The sequence below is a fragment of the Indicator indicator genome, chromosome Z, assembly GCF_027791375.1.
Source record: "Indicator indicator isolate 239-I01 chromosome Z, UM_Iind_1.1, whole genome shotgun sequence".
Classification (NCBI taxonomy): domain Eukaryota; kingdom Metazoa; phylum Chordata; class Aves; order Piciformes; family Indicatoridae; genus Indicator; species Indicator indicator.
Window position 1 is genome coordinate 33,177,552 of NC_072053.1, and position 18,407 is coordinate 33,195,958.

The window sequence follows — 18,407 nt, forward strand, 5'->3', positions numbered from 1 at the left end:
GTCTCAAAAATCTCTGTTTATCCAAATGTTAAGTCACATGGACTGGACCACACATTCAAATGCCTGTCCACAGCTGCCTTCCAGGAAGTCTTGAACTTGGTGCCATCACACCCATCAGTCAAGTCAAAGATCACAGCAGGCATGCAGCTAGGCTTTCCAAGGGCAGGAGAGATAGCACCGTGTATTATTATAAGTCCTAGCAGTTTAGTTGTGCTTTCCTCCCTAATCACAGGATGTCAGGGGTTGGAAGGAACCTCTGGAGATCTTTGAGCCCAACCCCCCTGCTAGAGCAGGACCATAGAATCTAGTGTAGGTCACACAGGAACGCATCTAGATGGGTCTTGAAAGTCTTCAGAGGAGACTCCACAACTTCTCTGAGGAGGCTGTTCCAGTGGTGGAACTTCCTGTGCTGTAGTTTGTATCCATTGCCCCATGTCCGATCACAGGGTGCAAGTGAGAAGAGGCTGTCCCTTCCTTGACACCCAGCCTCATATATTTATATATATTTATTAGATTCTCTCTCAGTCTTCTCACCAGACTAAAAAGCCCCAGGTCTCTCAGCCTCTCCTCATAGGGCACATGCTTCAATCCATTAATCATCCTTGTAGCCCTCCATTGGACTCTCTTGAGTAGATCCCTGTCCCTCTTGAACTGGGGAGCCCAGAACTGGATGCAGTATTCCAGGTGAGGTCTCACTAGGGCAGAGTAGAGGGGGAGAAGAGCCTCTCTTGATCTGCTGGACATTCTTTTTAATGCACCCCAGGATCCCATTTGCCCTCTTGGCCACAAGGGCACATTGCTGTCACATTGCTGTTATCCACGAGGACTCCCAGGTCCTTCTTCATGGTGCTGCTCACTAGCATATCACCTCCTAACCTATACTGGTGCAGTTTCTTATTCCTTCCCAGATGCAGGACTCCGCACTTATCCTTGTTGAACCTCATTAGGTTCCTCTCTGCCCAGCTCTCCAGTCTGTCCAAGTCTCACTGAATAGCCACACAGCCTTCAGGTGTATCAGCCAAGTTTGCTGTGTACTTTGTTCCATCTCTCTGAACAGGGTATTCTCTCTAGGCATGTCTTCATCTGGCATAGTTTAAAGCAGACCAGATTTAGACATTCAAATTAGTACTGTTTAGGCTCTTACAGTGACATTTTCAATTTGAAATATTTTATCCAGCTTCCACATAAACAGAAAACACACTTTTTGATACTGCCCAATCTAAAAGTGGAACCTTATAAAAAAATAAGCAAGAAAACAGAATCAGACAGTTTTTCAAAATGAATCAAATATTTTTGAGAAGGAGATGCCTCTAGTAAAAACATTTTGGCAAGATCAAATGTTGTGGTAATGCTTGAGTAATAATTCATCGCAATAGACAAGGCTTTTGCTTTTCATGTTAAATCTGCTCTTTACTAATATGCAGTTGCCTGCAACAAGGCAATTGCTTCTTGCCTTCACTGGAACAACAACTCACATAATTTCATGCCATTTTGCTCTCCTTGTCACTGCCTGTCCCCTTGGCAATACATCACATTGGTGTCCATGAAGCAGTCCCCCATTTGTGATGCCAGCAACCAGGCCTGGAACATAGGTTAAATTACCTCCATGTTGGGATCTTTTTCAGACTTAATTTGAATCATAACATTATGTTCTGGAGATAGCCAGACCTCCAGCGAGCTCACTAGCTGCAAGAACCTGAGGAGTGCACCCTGCTGGCACTACTGACCAGCCTCTTAGTTTATCACCATTCACTCTGAGTTTGCATCCTGCCTCTTGCCTCCTCTGACTTTAAGGTAACACTACACTGGTTACTCTTTCCCTTTCCCAGTTCACCTGGGACTATTTTCTTGCCATCCCCACACCAACTCAAAACCCCTGGTTAAGCCAGTGGGGGGCACTCTTTTGCTTTTACATTCCCCTGTCTTCTCAGCAGCGACTCCAAAGCAATACTCTTTAATTGAAATGACAAGAGTTCTGGCTTGAAATATAGTCACAGAATCGTGTCTATGTTGCCTCAACCACCCTGCCTGAGTCTGCTATGACAGTGTGGAGTGTGGCTCCTCTGGGACACCAAACATACAGCAGAATAAAGCAGCAAGCACATGCTTTGGTGATGTTAAATCATAAATAAAACATCATCAGCAGGCACCTATTCTGAGCATAAAAAGCAGAAGCTTCAATGTAATTTCATGTAAGTCCTCTCTGCAGAAGCAAACCCTCTCAGACAGATGCCTGAAATCTGCTTTACTTCAGGTAGCACACCTCTTCAGCTGGCAGCGTAGCCCCTGCAGCAGAAATCTCCAGAACAGGCACAGCAGGAAAAGCATTGCCTGCCTGCCTGCCTTAAGATTAATTTACCCCCAGCATTCGTTGGAGTTCAGCACTACTGGCACTTACGCCCTTGTGGCAGGGCAAGTAGACATACCACTGATGTATGAAGTGCTTGGAAAAACCGTTTGGAAAAGCCAAGGGGTAAAATAAGCATTCTGTTCCTTTGCTGGCACCAGCCATTTCTAGCCTGCCTGTGTCAATGGCAGTGTAACATTGTGCCTTGCTGGTGTGATGCTGGTGCTAATGTAGAAAGCAGGAGGAAACGGGACAGAGACAGGAAAATGTCCACAATTATGAAGTCAAGGATATCAAATCAGTAAGTGCAAAGGTAAAAAGCAGTAATGGAAAAGAGGTGATCACAAGAAGGTCACTAGCAATGTGACACTTCTCTACAGTGCCAAGGGGCAATTTTCCCTTCAGCATGAACAAACCGAGTATCAAAAAGATAGGGAAGACATTTACTTTCAAGTTTCTTCACTCATGTCTCATGAGTACCTCCTTACAGGCACAGATATTTAGTGACACGGTGAGGTAGCCATCTGGTAGTCTGCTGTGAGCAGGGCAGATGGGTGTTTCATAGTTAAACTTTACATGACTGATATGATGAATACTCACTCATTTTGCAACCATACAGATTTCTAAGTTTCCAAATTTTCTTAATTTGTGCATTTAAAGAAAAGAGATGGCAAACAAGAGCACAGGATTTATTAACTTGCAGAATTGTTCAGTTTTTGAAACTTCTGCATATTTTTCAAACATAATCATCTTAGATTTGGGCTTCAGCTGTCCTGGCAAATGACGAAATGATGGCTTTCGTGTATTGCAGTGAGAGAGGAATTTATTTTGTACACAGGCTCATCATCAACTTTAAAAAGACAACTAGTGTTGTCATTATTTCCAGAGAGAAAGTACATTTCCCTCCTCCCCCCCTTAATCTTCCTATCTAACAAAACTTTTTTTCCCCCTCAAAAGGACTTCTGTGTATATCACTAGGTGCACACTCTATCTGAAGGAGTCGATTTTCTTGTGCCTGGGCTCAGGGTGGCTGCGTGACTGAGCACTAACTACGGTTGCTGATGATGTGCGGGAGAGCTGTGTGCATGGCATTCACTGAAGATTAGGCATCCCTTGGTGACACCTCCTTTCCCCTCCCTATCCCCATATACTCTAAATTGTCAGTTTCCCTGAGACTGTGAATCGGGATTAGCTGTTCTTCACGAACTCTGGCAGCTCCATTCCTGTGCGGAGGGTAAGCACCCCAGCCTTCTCCAGGGCAAAGGCTGGGTGAGCTGCATCAGTGAATTTGTGCCTAATGGCAAACAGCACCAGTCCTTTCTCTGCATTGAAGAACAACAGTCTGCTGCCACTGTAATCCAACAGGATGCCAATCCTGGCTGGCTGTTCTGTCACGTGGACATCGCTCATCACACCAGTGTGAAGAAACCTGTAAAGAAAGCTGTGGAAAAAAAGGAAACCAGAATACAGTGAGCCCCCTTATACTAATTTAGCAGAAATAACTTACAGCTTAATTTCCACCTATTGACAGGTGGCCACATACTGCAGCATGTCATGTGGCAAGTGCATTTCACTCAGTATGTAACTGAAGTGAATGTGGCATCACTTCAAAGCCCTACCTAGCAATGCTGATGAACCCTTTCACTTGGCATCTTTGGATAAAAGCAGACTTGCTGTAATCATATTCATCTACATCTTTCTTACTACATGTCTTTGTGGGGATTTAAGCATGAGGTCTACTTTGGCAAACCCTTTTCATCTCAGATGTTTCGTTTAGCTAGTTATGTTTACACATCTATATGATTTCACACTAAAGAACAAGGCAGGAGAAGATGTTCCCTGTGGAGCTTTGATATCTCCTGCAAAAGGAAATAGATACTAAAAAGAAAACGTTTGTGGAAATAAATACACTTGATGGGATTTTGTGGAGCAGTTCATGATATGAGCCTGGAATGAAAAAGCAGTGGCAAATAAGTTTTTCAAGTTTTATTCACTGGCTGGGTGAAGGGTGGTAAACTGGTCTGTTTGTTTGCGTTGTAAGCATTGTGGGTTTGGGGGGTTTTGATAGGTTGGTTTTGTTTTTTTTTCACCAAGAGGAAGACTAGCACTCCTTCGTAGTTGTCTTCTTATTGATCAGATTTGCAGAAAGCATGCAGACAGATTCTCTCTGACCTCATGATTCCTGAAGCAGCTTTAATTAACATGAGGGACAAGTGACTTGCCAACCAACTGGAGTGACTCAGCTTTACCTGGTTTGTGTAGGACAGCACTGCATGCACCAGGAGGCATGATTTAACCCCAGGACACTACTCTGTGATACTGCCGCATAGCAAATCCCAATCCTGTAGCTTCTGCAGGCAGAGACAACGATTTCCCAGTAATGACGTCCCCGGGCAGGCAACTGCTCACCCAGGACTGAAGGAATCCTGTTAATAGAAGAGGTGTACAGTAAAGTGCATGTAGTGTTAGACCAACATTACTGTGGTATTTCCTACAGTCATGTAATGTAACAGTGTCTAAAATTACTAATGGATTAGCACTCTGTTCTTCTACCTGCAGAGTCATACCAAACATTTGAGTGCCGTCACTGGGAGCCATTTCATCTTTGCACTGAGAGGGACTCATCCTAAGGAGTAAAAACTCTGCATCTTTACAAAACATTGGATGAAAATAACAAAAGGTGGAAAAAGTGACTTTGGAAATAAAAAATGGAACTCAAATTTAGAAGGTTTGTTCCAATTATAAAGTATGGCTATTCACAAATATATACAACGATACAAAAACCTGCAAAAACATCCCACAACTCATACTCAGCCTCGGCCCAGCTCTCCAGCCTGGGCTTCTCCAAAACATCACTAGGCCAAAATCTGCCCCCCAAACAGGCCTCAAAGCCCCAAGGCCTCCCCCTACTACCCAAGGCCACATTGCACAGCCAGAAAATCAGCTTGCCCGCAGGAGACCATACTCCCTGCAAACCAGAGAGGCAAGAGTCCGCCTGCGCTGGGAAAAGAGAGGGAGGAGAAAAGGGCCCAAACTGACTATGCAGCCTGTTTATATAGAAAATAAGGATGCAATGTTATGGGATGGAATAACGTAATTTCTGGTGCCATCCCCCTGTACGGACTGTCCAGTTCCCTGGGAGGATCTCTCTAAGGTGGGACAGCTATTCCTTAATCCACAACAATCAGTAATGCCTCATTACCTTTTAAGAAACTATATAAGCACAACTTAACACAAATGGATCTAAACTTGAGATGGGACCGATAAAAAAAAAATCATTTTTGCAATGGATGGAGCTAGTCTGGCATGGCATATCCCAGGAGCACTTCCAAAGCCACAGATGCTTTGGAAAATGTTACCAACAATGTCTTCAGTAGAGGAGAAACCTATATAAGATGGATCACTTCTAGCCAAAAGATATAAAAAAGTGTAAGTCCACTGTGGTAGCTTCAGGCTGTGCCTGGAAAATTTTCCACAGATCTTGAACAGAAAGCAGTAGAATAAATTGCCATTGGGTGTGAAAAGGAAAACAATGATAAATTCTAAATAATCCCATTGGATAGATAACAGACATAAGCTAGTTGTGTATACTAACTTTCTCTCTTTTCACTCCCTCTGCTCTGGCTGGTGCTTCTGATGGCTTTTGCTGACTTTGGCTGCACTGCTTTGTTGTGGCTAAGTACTAACAAACAACTCTCTGCTCTTTTCCTCTATTGCATACAGAGGGGTAGGGAGCAGGGAGTGGGGAAGCTACTAGTAGCCCCCTGGTTTTTGCCGGGGGGGTTCTTGTGCTGTTTATAAATTGTAAATATTGTATATTTTGTACATATTCATTGCATTTCATCTCTAGATTGTAGTTTTGCTTGCAAATACAGCTTCATTTGCTTCCAACTGAGCTGGTCTGGCAATTTTGTGTTGGGGGGAATTTTCAGCCCACCACAGGCCACAAATCTGGCCTTCTTGGGGCAGCAAATTGTTTTAAGACTAGAATGCCCTGAGGGATTAAGCAGTGACTATAGATTTAGGTAAACTCATCAGTCTCATTAGGAACTACTGCCATTGAGCTTCTGGCAGATCTTCAGTGTGACACAGAGCTCTTCCCAGCACTTATATCAATGCTGCAACAGGTTTTATTAAGATATTGCAGTGCTTGAAAGGGGGGTCAGTCACACCGAGCTCAGGGTCTGCATGCCTGAAACAATTCAGTTGTCCTACAAAATTAGTTAGCAGCATGTCATGAGGCAAAAATAAGATGGAGGAACTCATTCTGAACCTTGCAGAATGAGGTTGTGCTTGCCGTGATGCTACCTACCCAGTGAACTTGGTTTTCTCAGGCAGGCGGATCACGTTGGAGGAGATCTGCAGAGCAGGATGGGCTGTGTTGCTCAGCAGGCGAAATCGAGTTCCTGGCACAATTCATGACAAAGAAAGACCAGTCTAGCAACATTACACAGAACCACACAGAATCACTATAGTTGGAAAAGACCTTTAAGATCACGAAGTCCAACTATTACTTAACTCTACCAGGGGCAATTACTACACCATATCCTTGAGTACCATATAGAGATGACTTTTAAATACATCCAGGGATGGTGGTTCAACCTCTTGACTGGGCAGCCTGTTCCAGCCTTTGATAACCATTTTTGTACAGAAGTTTTTCCTAATGTCTAGCCTAAACCTCCCCTGGCATAACTTGATGATATTTCTTCTGTCCTGTCAGTTGTGACTTGTGAGAAGAGATCAACACCCACCTCGCTTACAAACTCCTTTCATGTAGTTGTAGACAGTAATAACCCTTCTCTCAGCCTCCTTTACTTCAGACTAAACAAACCCAGCTCAATCAGCTTCTTCACATAAAACTTGTTCTCAAGACCCTTCACCAGCTTCATTGCCCTTCTCTGGACGCACTCCAGCACCACAGTGTGCCTCTGTACCGTACTTACACACAGTACTCAAGGTGTGGCCTCACCAGTGATGAGTACAGTGGGACAATCACCTCTCTGATCTTGTGGGCCACACTATTTGTGATGCAGGCCAGAATGCTGCTGGCCTTCTTGGCCACTTGAGTACACTGCTAGCTCATGCTCAGCCAGCTGTCAACCAACACCCCCACGTCCCTCTCTGCTGAGCAGCCTTCCAGCCACTCAGCCTGTAGCATTGCACAGGGTTGTGGCCCAAGTGCAGGACATAGCACTTGGCCATGTTGAAGCCCATGTGATTTGCCACAGACCATCAATCCACCCTGTCCAGGTCTCTCTGAAGAGCCTTCCTATCGTCAAGCAGAATAACACAGGCCATACCCAGAGGGTGGTAATAAATAGCTCTTTCTCAGACTGGCAACCTGTCACTAGTGGGGTCTGCCAGGGATCAATACTGGGCCCAACGCTGTTTAATATCTTCATTAGTGATTTAGATATTGGAATTATTCAGATATTGGAATTAAGAGTATCCTGATGAAGTTTGCTGATGACACACAAATATGCAGGGAAGTTGACATCCCCAATAGGGGAGAGCCACCCTCCTAGAAGATCTTGACAGAGTGTTTGAGTGGACAAGGAGGAACTATATGAAGTTTTAATGAGGCCAAGTGTAGAGTTGTAGGGTCTTGCACCTGCGAACACATAACCCAGGAATGCAGCTCAGATTGGGAGCCACCTGGCTTGAGACCAGCACTGTGGAGAGGGACCTGGTGGACAAAAGGCTTAACATGAGTGAACAGTGCGCCGCAGTGGCAAGGAAAGCCAACAGGATGCCGAGTTGCATTAGTAAGGGTATCACAAGCAGGGATAAAGATGTCATTCTCCAACTCTACTCAGCACTGGTCAGGGTCCACCTTCAGTGCTGCGTACAGTTTTGGTCCCCACTATACAAGAAAGATGCGGGCAGACTGGAAAGGGTCCAGAGAAGGGCCAGAGGAACGATCAGAGGAAGGGAAACCCTGTCATATGAAGGAACACTGAGAGAAGTGGCTTTGTTCAGTGTGTTTTTGTATTTCTAGGTGGTTCAGCAGGACACTCACCATTTGGACTATGGAGATCTTCTTCTGTTCGTCATCCCTGTTTTCCAGCTCAGTGGAGCTGGCTACCCAGCAAACTAATCCTGTTATTAAAGACTGAGGCAAAGAAGGCATTAAGTATCTCAGCCTTTTCTTCATCCTCAGTGGTTGTGTTTGCCCCTGATTCCAAGAAAGGAGGAGATTCTCCTCAGTCCTCCTTTCGTCAACACCTTTAAAGAAGCAGTTTTATTATCTTTTATGGTAATAGCTAGATTGAGTTCTAGTTAGGCTTTGGCCATTCTAGTTTTCTCCCTGCATAGATTCAGTGTGTCTTTGTAGTCCTCCTAAGAGATCTGTCCCCTTTTCCAAAGGCCATAAACTCTCCCTTTTTTCCTGAGCTTCAACCAAAATTCTCTATTCATCCAGGCTGGCCTTCTTCCCTCCCAGTCCATCTTTCAGGACATGAGAACAAAAGAGCCTGCTCCTGCTCTTTTAAGATTTTCTTCTTGAAGAATCCCACCCAGCCTTCCTGGAGTCTGTCGTCCATCAGGACAGCCTCCAATCAGTCTCCTGAACTGAGCCAAAGGGCCAAAGTCTGCCCTACGGAAGTCCAAGGTGGCATTTCTGCTACTTCCTTTACCTCTCCAAGAATTGAAAACTCTTTTATTTCATGATCACTAAGCCCAAGATAGCTTCTGAGTGTTACATCTCCTACAGTTATCTGTTAACAAGCAGCACATCAAAGAGGGCACCTTCTCTGATTGGCTCCTTTCACCAGCTGCATCAGGAAGTGAACTTACAAACATTCCAAGAAACTCTGGGACTGTTCCCTCTCTGCTGCATTATATTCCCAGCACACCTCTAGGAAGCTGCAGTCCCACATGATAACAAGAGGTAATAATCGTGAAACCTTTCCCAGCTGCTTATGGGCTACTTCATCAGTTTCATCATCTTGATTGAGTGGTCTATAATTTTCAATTACTTGCTTTTTCAAAGTAGCAAATTTGAGTTTGGAGTCTGGTTTGGAAGAACTGTACATGATCGAAAAATATTTAGCTGGAAACCTCGAAGTTTAAATCATCCATCACATTTTAAAACTGCTCTATACTATATCCCTCATCCCTGAAACCCAAAGCCAGTAAGGTTTTCATTGTGAGTTCTTTTTTTAAGGTAATGGCATCTTTTATGAGACTCTACTCTGCCAAACTCTAGCAAACTGAGGTCCTTGAAGAATATTTAATAATTTCATATCACTGACAGAATTTAACATTTTTGCTTCTGAGGTCACATCAGTTTTACGCTGGCATAAGTTGCAAACTTCAAGTGCAATAGTCCCTGATTATGTTCATTTTAAACAAACAAAAAAAAAACTGTTCAATTTATCTAATAACTTGCTCACTCCTGTAACATAGTATTCAGGCATGATTTATGGAGGAAAACACCATCTTTGGCTCTTTTCCCCCTCCATCCCATTATTTTGACATCAGAAAATGGTGGTCTACCTTTAGTTGAGATGAGAGCTGCTTCACTTTGTTCACTTGTCCCAAATGAGTTGACAGCCCTCAAGTAGAAGAAATAGTTCACATTGGGCTCCAGGGATACTTTCAGTTCAGGTCTCTGTATACCAGTAAAAGATCTGCAAATTTTGAAGATTTTCACACATGAAAATGTATGCAAGATATTTAAAACGGAAAGACTAATCTATGCAAACAGCCAAGCCACTTAACAGTATTGTTGAATATGAAACAACAAGCAAGAGAAACTCCAAACTGGAAAGGCAAACATGGTTTTCACAAGCAGCTGAATTATGTAGAAGCTTCATTGAAAGGATCCTTTTCATTTCTCTGAAAGGATCCTCCTTACTTTGTCTCACAAATTTTCAGGCCTTTGTTCCTGTTCATCTCACTCAGTGCAGTCATTTGGTGTAATACTCACTTTACATTTATTTTGCAGTGTAAGTCATCACATAAAAAAGCAGTGTGGAATCAAATTCTCACCTGCCTTCTGTGAAGAGCCTGCTTTACAAAACACAAAAGCCTCTGAAGAAAAAAATTCTTATACTTAATTCAGTTGCATGACAATGAACGCACTTGTGTTTGTGCTGTCTGGGCACGTGTTCCAGATCCTAAAGAGTGCATACCCATATCTGAGACCATACACTTCTTAATATGAATGTCCTGCTCACAAACTGTCCATCAACAAAGTCTTGGTTCCATATCCCTCATGGTGCTGTGCATTCTAACAGGCTGGCTTTGCAAGAGGCAGCAGCAAAACTGCCTTTGCACAGTGCCCTGACTCGACTCAGTTCCCTTTTTGTGGCACCCCTAAAACTCAGCTGCTGGTGCCTTGACACACTAGCCAAGAGATAGCATCTGCTCAGTCTGTTTCACTGGTGCTTTGAAGTTCCAGTGAAAGCATTGTGGATGTCTAGAAAGATGTCAGGTTTATTTTGCATATTGTCAAGAGTATGAAAGATTGGCTTAAATTCTGACACACTGGACCATGATTTTTATCTTTTTTAGATTGTATGATAACAGCAAAGCCAGACAGTATACACTGACAGCATCATATGTCTGCAGATGACTGTTTAGCTGTATAAAGCAGATAATTTTCTCCTAGAAATGCTTATAGGACTCTTCAGGCAAGTATTTAAATTCTTGAACAGGAGATGTGCCTTTGGAGAGCATGCAAGGCATTTTTCCTTCCACCTCAGGCTTGAGAGTGGATCCCAGTATGGTCTCCTTCCTGTGGGTAATGGCTCTGTGGGAAGCTAGATTTAAAAAAAAAAAAAAAAAAAAAATCGCCTTTTGCAGCACTAATTACTGTGACCCCAGAGGAAGTAAAGCAGGCAAGCCAGCAGTCAAATCATGTTGTTGCTATTCATTTGTAGAGACTGCTTTTCTACAGATGTCCCACCAGAGAGCAGTACAATCTGAAGAAAAATCAGTGCTCATCCACCAAGATTTTTCACCTGCCTGATTCTCCTGCTTTTATCACAGAAAGGTAAAATCCCACAGCCTTACACTCACTAAATTACACACACACAGAGCTCTGTGTTAGGGAGGATGGCATTCTGGGGAACGACTGGTGCATCGTTGTTGTTGGTCTGCAACAGGTATTTGACAGCTGTCATTGAAAGCACTGACAAAAAGCAGTGGGTGCTCCTGTAATATTTATTTTTCCAATCTGAAATAATGTCAGTGAGTTTGATCAGCATGGGGCCATGCCATCCTCAGCTGGTGTGTTACATTAGTACTGGAACAGAAGTGGGTTGCTCAAATACGGTAGCAATTGCATGGTTTGCTTCATCTCTGTGACTAACTGAAGCCCTGACCATGAGAGCACTTCAGCAAGGCATGAGGAGTTGGTCAGTCTGGTCAGTTCTTACTGAAATGTTCAGGGAAGAGGTGCAGCCTGAAGAGTTGCCTGGTAAAAACCTGAAATCTTGAGGCTTGAAAGAGGAAAAGGCTCGTCTAAGTATAGAAGACAAGAGAAAGATGATGAGATGAATAAAAATACAGGATGGAAACTGATCAAGGAAATAAATGTAAATGAAGATAGAGAAGGGAAAGTCAGGGTGGAACCAGAGGCAGAGGAAAAGAAGTGGGCACCTGCCATTTGAAAAAAATTTTCCAGGCTTCCTAGACAAGTCTCACCCAATCTGTACAATAAAAGCAGCATCCTGACATCTTTGACATGAATCTGAAGCACAGACTATCAGGAGAAAAAAAAAAAGTTTTGAGCAAGTCAGTTACACATGAGATGAAGGAAGGATGCACTAAACTATTTGTCAGAACCTGTTTGTGGCAACGTGTGGATAGACATACCTTAAACTCAGTGATGCCTTGTGTGGTGGCTCCTCCTTCCGGAAAAGGATGAAGAGGCAGATGAAGAAGTGGATGAAATATTCTACAAGCAGCTGGGAGAGCTGCCAACATTGCTGCCCCTTGTTCTCGTGGGGGACTTCAACTTCCCAGATGTCTGCTGGAAATGCAATACAGCAGAGAACAGTTCCCTAGGTTCCTGGAGTGTGTGTAAGATAACTTCCTGATGCAGCTGGTGAGGAAGCCAGCTAGGGAAAGTGCTCTCCTTAACCTATGGCTTGTGAGAAGAAAAGGACTTGTGAAAGTAACAGCTGGAGGCCATGTAGAGCATAGTGATCACAAAATGACCGAATTTTCCATTCTTGGGGAAGTAAGGACAAGGGTCAATAAAACGGCCACCTTGGACTTCCATAGCGTAGACTTTGGCCTGTTCAGGAAACTAATTGACAAAAGTCCCTTGGGAGGCTGTCCTGAAGGGTAATGGAGTCCAGGAAGGCTGGACATATCTCAAGAATTAGGTCTTAAATGTGCAGGAACAGGCTGTCACCATATGCCAAAAGAAAAGTCAGTGGCAGATGTGGTACTTGGGCGTATAGCTTAGCAGTAGGCTTGGTAGAGTAGGGTTAATGGTTAAACGTGATGATCTTGAAGGTCTTTTTCAACCTAAATTATTCTATGAAAATGCCATGTAAGTCAAAGTCCTTACAAAGTAGAATGCCTTTTTCATTATGTACTCTAATGATTAGTAAATAAAATACAAAATTGTTTCTTAATCTAAGTGGACAGGTATATTCTGGTGTAATGAGTAGGTCTGTGGTATTTGTCTTCTGGAGCCTGGATCCCAGAGCCTGGGTGTTTGGACAAGAGTTTAGGTCCAATTACAGAATAAGTTCAGCCATCAAAGTTCAAATTTGTGTTTCTTTCAAAACTGAAATTCTCCTAATTAGAATTTGGCTGCATGTTTAAATCTGAGAGAAATAGCACGCTTCTTTTCAGTTGTAATAGTGGGACAGAAAATGCTGGATTTTAAGCAGATCTGGTCAATAAAACAGTGATAAGGTTTTTTTAATGGTATTCTCTGCTTGGTAATCTATTTTAGCCAGATTCAAACTGCCTAAAATCTAAGAATAAGAGCCCATGAATTTTAGCTGAGATAAAGGCTTATGAAACAGTTCCACTGCTGCCAACTAATGGAATATGCCAACAAGAAGGAATTTCATTTGCAGCACTCTGAGCCAGGTCCCAGCTCACAAGAGGCTGCATGCAAAAGAGAAATATGTCTCACAAAGATAGGATGAAGGGAGAAAACGAATACTCAGGGCTCCCCAGCAATCACTGTAATTTGTCATGTCTCAGGCTGACCTTGCAATAAGTGCAATAACAAAGATGAGGAGAAGTCATGTGTAGAAGGAAAGCAAAAATGCATCCTGATTATGGTGGGGAAAGTCTGTTTCATTCCCAGGTTCTTGTAACAATCTTTGTAGCTAGATCTTTCTCAAGATCGTGTTAAGTACTGAACTGTGTGATTTTGGTCATGACAGAAAGAAAAGCCCAACTGCAACATTTCTAATGTCAGCTATTTTCTACTTTTAAAACACCCATCCATTTAACAGATGATTACAAATGTAATAATGTTACGACAAAAGTGTGAGGCATCCTGGCCTTTAGCCTAAATGTGATCATATTTGCACTGCTTTCATGATGTCTTGGTATCATTACACAAAACTTAGTGCACAGAACTTCAAGAAACAGTTTAAATTAAATATTCTAAGCATCTCCTTTTAATCCCTCTCTTTATAAGAGGGATCTTTACATCTCAAAATCCAGTCTCCGAATTTCAGGTACATGCTATTCAAAGCATAATGGAAGGGAGTTACACATTTCTTCACCTTTAAATTGCCAGGGAATGTTGTAGTAGCAGTTGTCCGTTAAATTTGTGATTTCCCTGGTTTTAGGGACATCTGATGCTGTGTTTTGGTGTGTGTTTTTCTCTCATCAGCATTCTCATTTATCTCAAGGAAACAATGCCTTAAAGAAATTTTTTTAATATAGCAGGAACCCATCAAATGACATGCCTTGCAGTGATTCAGAACACCCTCTGTGCTGTGATTGTCATTTCCACCCCCAAGATCCCACTGAAACAGGACTTCCAGATCTGTGCTGGCACCATCATGAATTTACAGCTGAAAGTATGCAAGTTTCTTAGTAGAAGCACACAACGGGGTGCACCATGAACAACCACAACAACAACAAAATGCTCTTGAAGTTGAAAATAAGCAACAAATAGCTCTGAGTTTGCTCTCAGCTGAGCCACATGTTTCCTTGCCTTTCCCTGCTCTGGCTGTTTTGGGATTAGATCACTAAAGCACACGTGCAATGATTCTTGCTGCTATCTGAAATGGCAAGCCCAGCACAGCCACAGAGGACAGAAATATTATCTGTCTTCCACATCTTGGTTCTTGAGGTGGCGGTGGCAGGGCAACAGGGTGAAGGCTTGCTTTCCTTTTTCCAACATTGTAAGTAGAAAATTTAGGTTGCTAGCTGTGCTGATCTTGCATTGGTGGAGAGGATGACATTCAATCATTTCCACTTTTACAAAGTCACCACACACTGTACTAATTTCTGCCTCCCTGTGTCTTACAGATTTCTCATGATGTGATATATGGTTTCCATCTGAACAGCCCACATACCTAATCCCTGGACTACATTTCTCACAGTTTTCCATCTTCCACCCACAGCTCCACTGACTTCTCAACACAAAGAGGCTGAACATCAAGAAAATAGAAGAGCTATAGAAACTGAAAGAAATATTTCAGAGCCTCATAAGGATTTTGGAAAAAAGAATCAACCCAGGGACTCATTGTTGCAGAAAATTTAAGATGGTTTCATATGAAACCATATCCCTCAAGCAGAAAGCTGGCAAAGAGAACTCAGAGGGGAAAACAAGTAATTTTTAAAGTGTTATTCAGAAGGAAACTTTTAATCAGGATTTATTCCCAGATGTGCCTGAAATTCTCTCCCTGGGGAGCTGGAACTTTTCCAGAACAGTTCCAAGGACTTCCTTGGAGATAGTCAAAAGCTGCCTGGGTGACTGGCTCTGTGTGGCCCTGCTTAAGCCGGAGCGTTGGATCAGGAGATCTCTAAAGGTGTCTTCCAAACTTAACCCTCCTGTGATTCTGTGACATGCCAAAGGCTACCGAGGGCCAGCCCAGACCAGGAGTGCCACACTGATCTCTGGCTGTTCAGTGGGAGTATTTCTCCCTTGGCAATGTCTCTTGCCTTGTGTGAGCTCCCAGAGTGACACCTGTGAAAGCAACCTTGTGTGATGAGACCATTCTGCTTTCTCCAGGACTTCCCTTTGATGTTCTTCCTTGACCTATTGTTTCATGCTGTGCCCCCAGAAGCAGCTCTATGAACTTTCCAGGGTTGCTGAGAAACGTGTTTGAACTCCCACCTGTGCAGCAGGAAATTGTTCAGTTTCAGGGCCACCACAACCATGAGAGGCCCAGTCTCTCTGTCAAAGGGCTCCACATTTGGCTGATCCCCAAGAAGGGTATGGCTCAGGAAACCTGTGACAGATGAACTGTAAGCTCTCAAAGAAAGCAACCAGAAAAACTACATCATTTCCAGGACCAAATACTACATGTGCATAAAAGACAGTTTTATTCCACCTGATATAGATAATTGAATGCACAACTTCCAGAACACATCTCATAAGGAATTGATTTTCAGTCCTAACTTGCACCTTGGGGATCTTGGATGGAAGCAATATGGGCAGTATGCTCCATCTACCAGTGATCTCTCTTTTCTCTGCCTTTTATGCAAAAGAAAAAAAAAGTTGTTGGGTTTTTAAGGAAAAAAAAAAAGTCTCCATCACTTAAACATCTTGTGCCATCACAGGAGCTTTCCAGGTTAAGCTCTGGGGGTTGCTTTTGGAAAAGGAAAGGAGCATTGCTTTGATGGCAAGTAAGCGGCAAAAGATGGGTTTTGACATTGTAAAAAGATGTAAAAATAGGTCAGAGCTCTTCTACAAATAAAGACATTTAAACTACAGCAATTCTGAGAAAAATGCATGATTCTTTTCCTCTATGAATTTTTCACACTTGTCACAGTTAAAGGCCAGCTTCTGCTCACAGGGAGGTCAAAAAGCCAAATGTGACTCAGTATAATTAAAAATGTGCTGGATTTTACACAGAGTCGTTTGAGAAAGGGAATGGGTTGGCTCTGGAATCTTTTTTGCCTCAGTTATCCCATACATGCAAACTGCTTCTTGTTATCAACAGCTCAGTTGCAGATTACAGAAACCAACACACTTCTCTACTTCAGTTTTGGAAAGGGGAAATTTCAGTTAACAGCAAAGAAACTTGAGGGCAAACACACAGCACAGGCTTTGGAAACAGCTACATTATCCCTGACCAATAGTGATTTTGGCATGTTGACAGAAACCTGATGGTGTCATGAGATATGCATGAAACAGGAGAGAGGCAGGAGAGCTGGGCAAGAGACCTCTCCTTAGTTGCAACATGCTGGTACTGAGTGAAAAAAAAAAATACTTCCAACCCTGCAAAATTTTAATTTCAAATTTTATCCTACTTTTGTAAGGAGCAGGACATGTACAGTTCTACTGTTGCACTTGTCCACTAGAAACTTGTGAACCCTTTAGTCCACTTAACTAATTCTGACTGCAGGGAGGTGAGCTCTTCCCTCTCTGCCACATCTCCATGACAAATATGTGAACTAGCTCCTGGGTGAAGACCACTAGAAGGTGAAGCAGACAAACTCAAGAAGCTGAAGCTCTTCCACAGGGTCCTACATAGCAAGTCACTCACTTGCCAAAGCTTCTCAGATCTTTGCAACTGTATTTTTCTGGAATATTGTTGTAATTGTTTTTAAAAAAGAAACACACATACACACACACAACCCCAAGTCCTGAGGACAAAAAAGGCACCAGATAATTTCTTATGCATTTCAACATGGTGCATACTTTCATGGCTCAGTGGTGCTTACATCCCTTCTCACCCTCTCCTCTATGCAGACAGGGGAAAACAGAGAAGGTCTGGCATAAGCAGACACCACCCCTGATTTCAAAGCTACTCTTTGGGTTGCTCTTTGACCTCTGAAGCATGCCTGCATAGCTGGGCAGCACTGAGCTCAGCTTTGCTTTGGGAGGCATCTGCTCATGCATCCAGGCAGTGCAGATGGACCATCAATAGTACTGGGACTTTTATCACCCTCGCCATGCTCCAAAGCCAGCTCCTATCTTGTTCACCACATAACAAAGAGCAAACTGGGCCAGGCTTCTCCATGACACTCCTTCCCATAGAGCTCAGTTGCCCTCCCCTCCCCTGCTCTGCCCAGTGCTACTGCAGATGTAGGATAGTCAGATGCTTCCCTGCATCTCCTCATTGATTGCAGACAGCACTATATCTCCAGGATTTCAGGGCCAAATAAAAGTGATTGGTTGATTAAACAGAATAAAAAGGAAGCCTTTTTATGTCTCATCCTAATCTCATAGATTAGCGTCCATCCTGAAGCTCCTCAGCATGCAGGAGCAGATTGCTTCATTGTGCAGTTGAAGGCAGTATAATTTCTTGTGTAACAACCCATGGTCTGGGGGACACTCATTAGCAGCTAGTGAATTTGACCAAGCAGCATTTGCAATCATGGCACTGACCTCAGACCCTCTCCTTCTGGTGAGTGCTGTCGGCAGTACTCCAGGCTGAAGGACTCCACTGACGCTGAGCTGGCCTGCCACCGGACCGTGGCCGTGTCCCAACACACCGTACAGTCCTCAGCTCTGATGGTGGGGATGGCAGGTGCTGGGGGTACAGAGACATGTTATTCATCACATCAGGAGGGTGCCAGTGGCTGAAGGGGGGGATGATCACAAGGGAAAAGAAGAGTCCTTTCCCCAAAAACCTATGTCAGTTTGTCCATTCAGCAGTGATCTGCTTAGTATTTCAGTGGCAGAGAACTACACCATAGGTGGAAAAACCCACACAGGGAAAGGCGTTGGGAAAGTCACTAAATAGTTGTGCATTTCTGCACACCCATAGAACGCCCATGTAGATTTTTATGCCTTCCCTCAAGAACATTTTCTTCATTTCTGCCAATCTTCAAGAATCAGAGGCAGTACTGCCTACAGCTCACCCTGCATCACCTCCATCCTGTCCTCAGATGTCCCTGCATGAGCTGCATCAGAAGCAAATGTGCTGCTGCAGAGCTGACAGGGAAATGCTGA

The 18,407-nt window shown here is 43.4% G+C and overlaps 1 protein-coding gene across 1 annotated transcript in view; it reads right to left on the reverse strand.

Annotated features, from left to right (window-relative positions):
- Nucleotides 1–3,034: 3,034 nt before the first annotated feature.
- CMYA5 (cardiomyopathy associated 5) overlaps nucleotides 3,035–18,407 on the reverse strand; it is a 50,475-nt gene continuing 35,102 nt past the window's right edge. The window contains exons 11-15 of the mRNA XM_054397312.1: nucleotides 17,841–17,985; nucleotides 9,845–9,978; nucleotides 6,660–6,753; nucleotides 4,597–4,773; nucleotides 3,035–3,788 (exon numbers count right to left, since the gene is read on the reverse strand). Coding sequence (XP_054253287.1) covers nucleotides 3,536–3,788; nucleotides 4,597–4,773; nucleotides 6,660–6,753; nucleotides 9,845–9,978; nucleotides 17,841–17,985 — 803 coding nt within the window. The 3' untranslated portion in view covers nucleotides 3,035–3,535. The remainder of the gene's footprint in view (nucleotides 3,789–4,596; nucleotides 4,774–6,659; nucleotides 6,754–9,844; nucleotides 9,979–17,840; nucleotides 17,986–18,407) is intronic.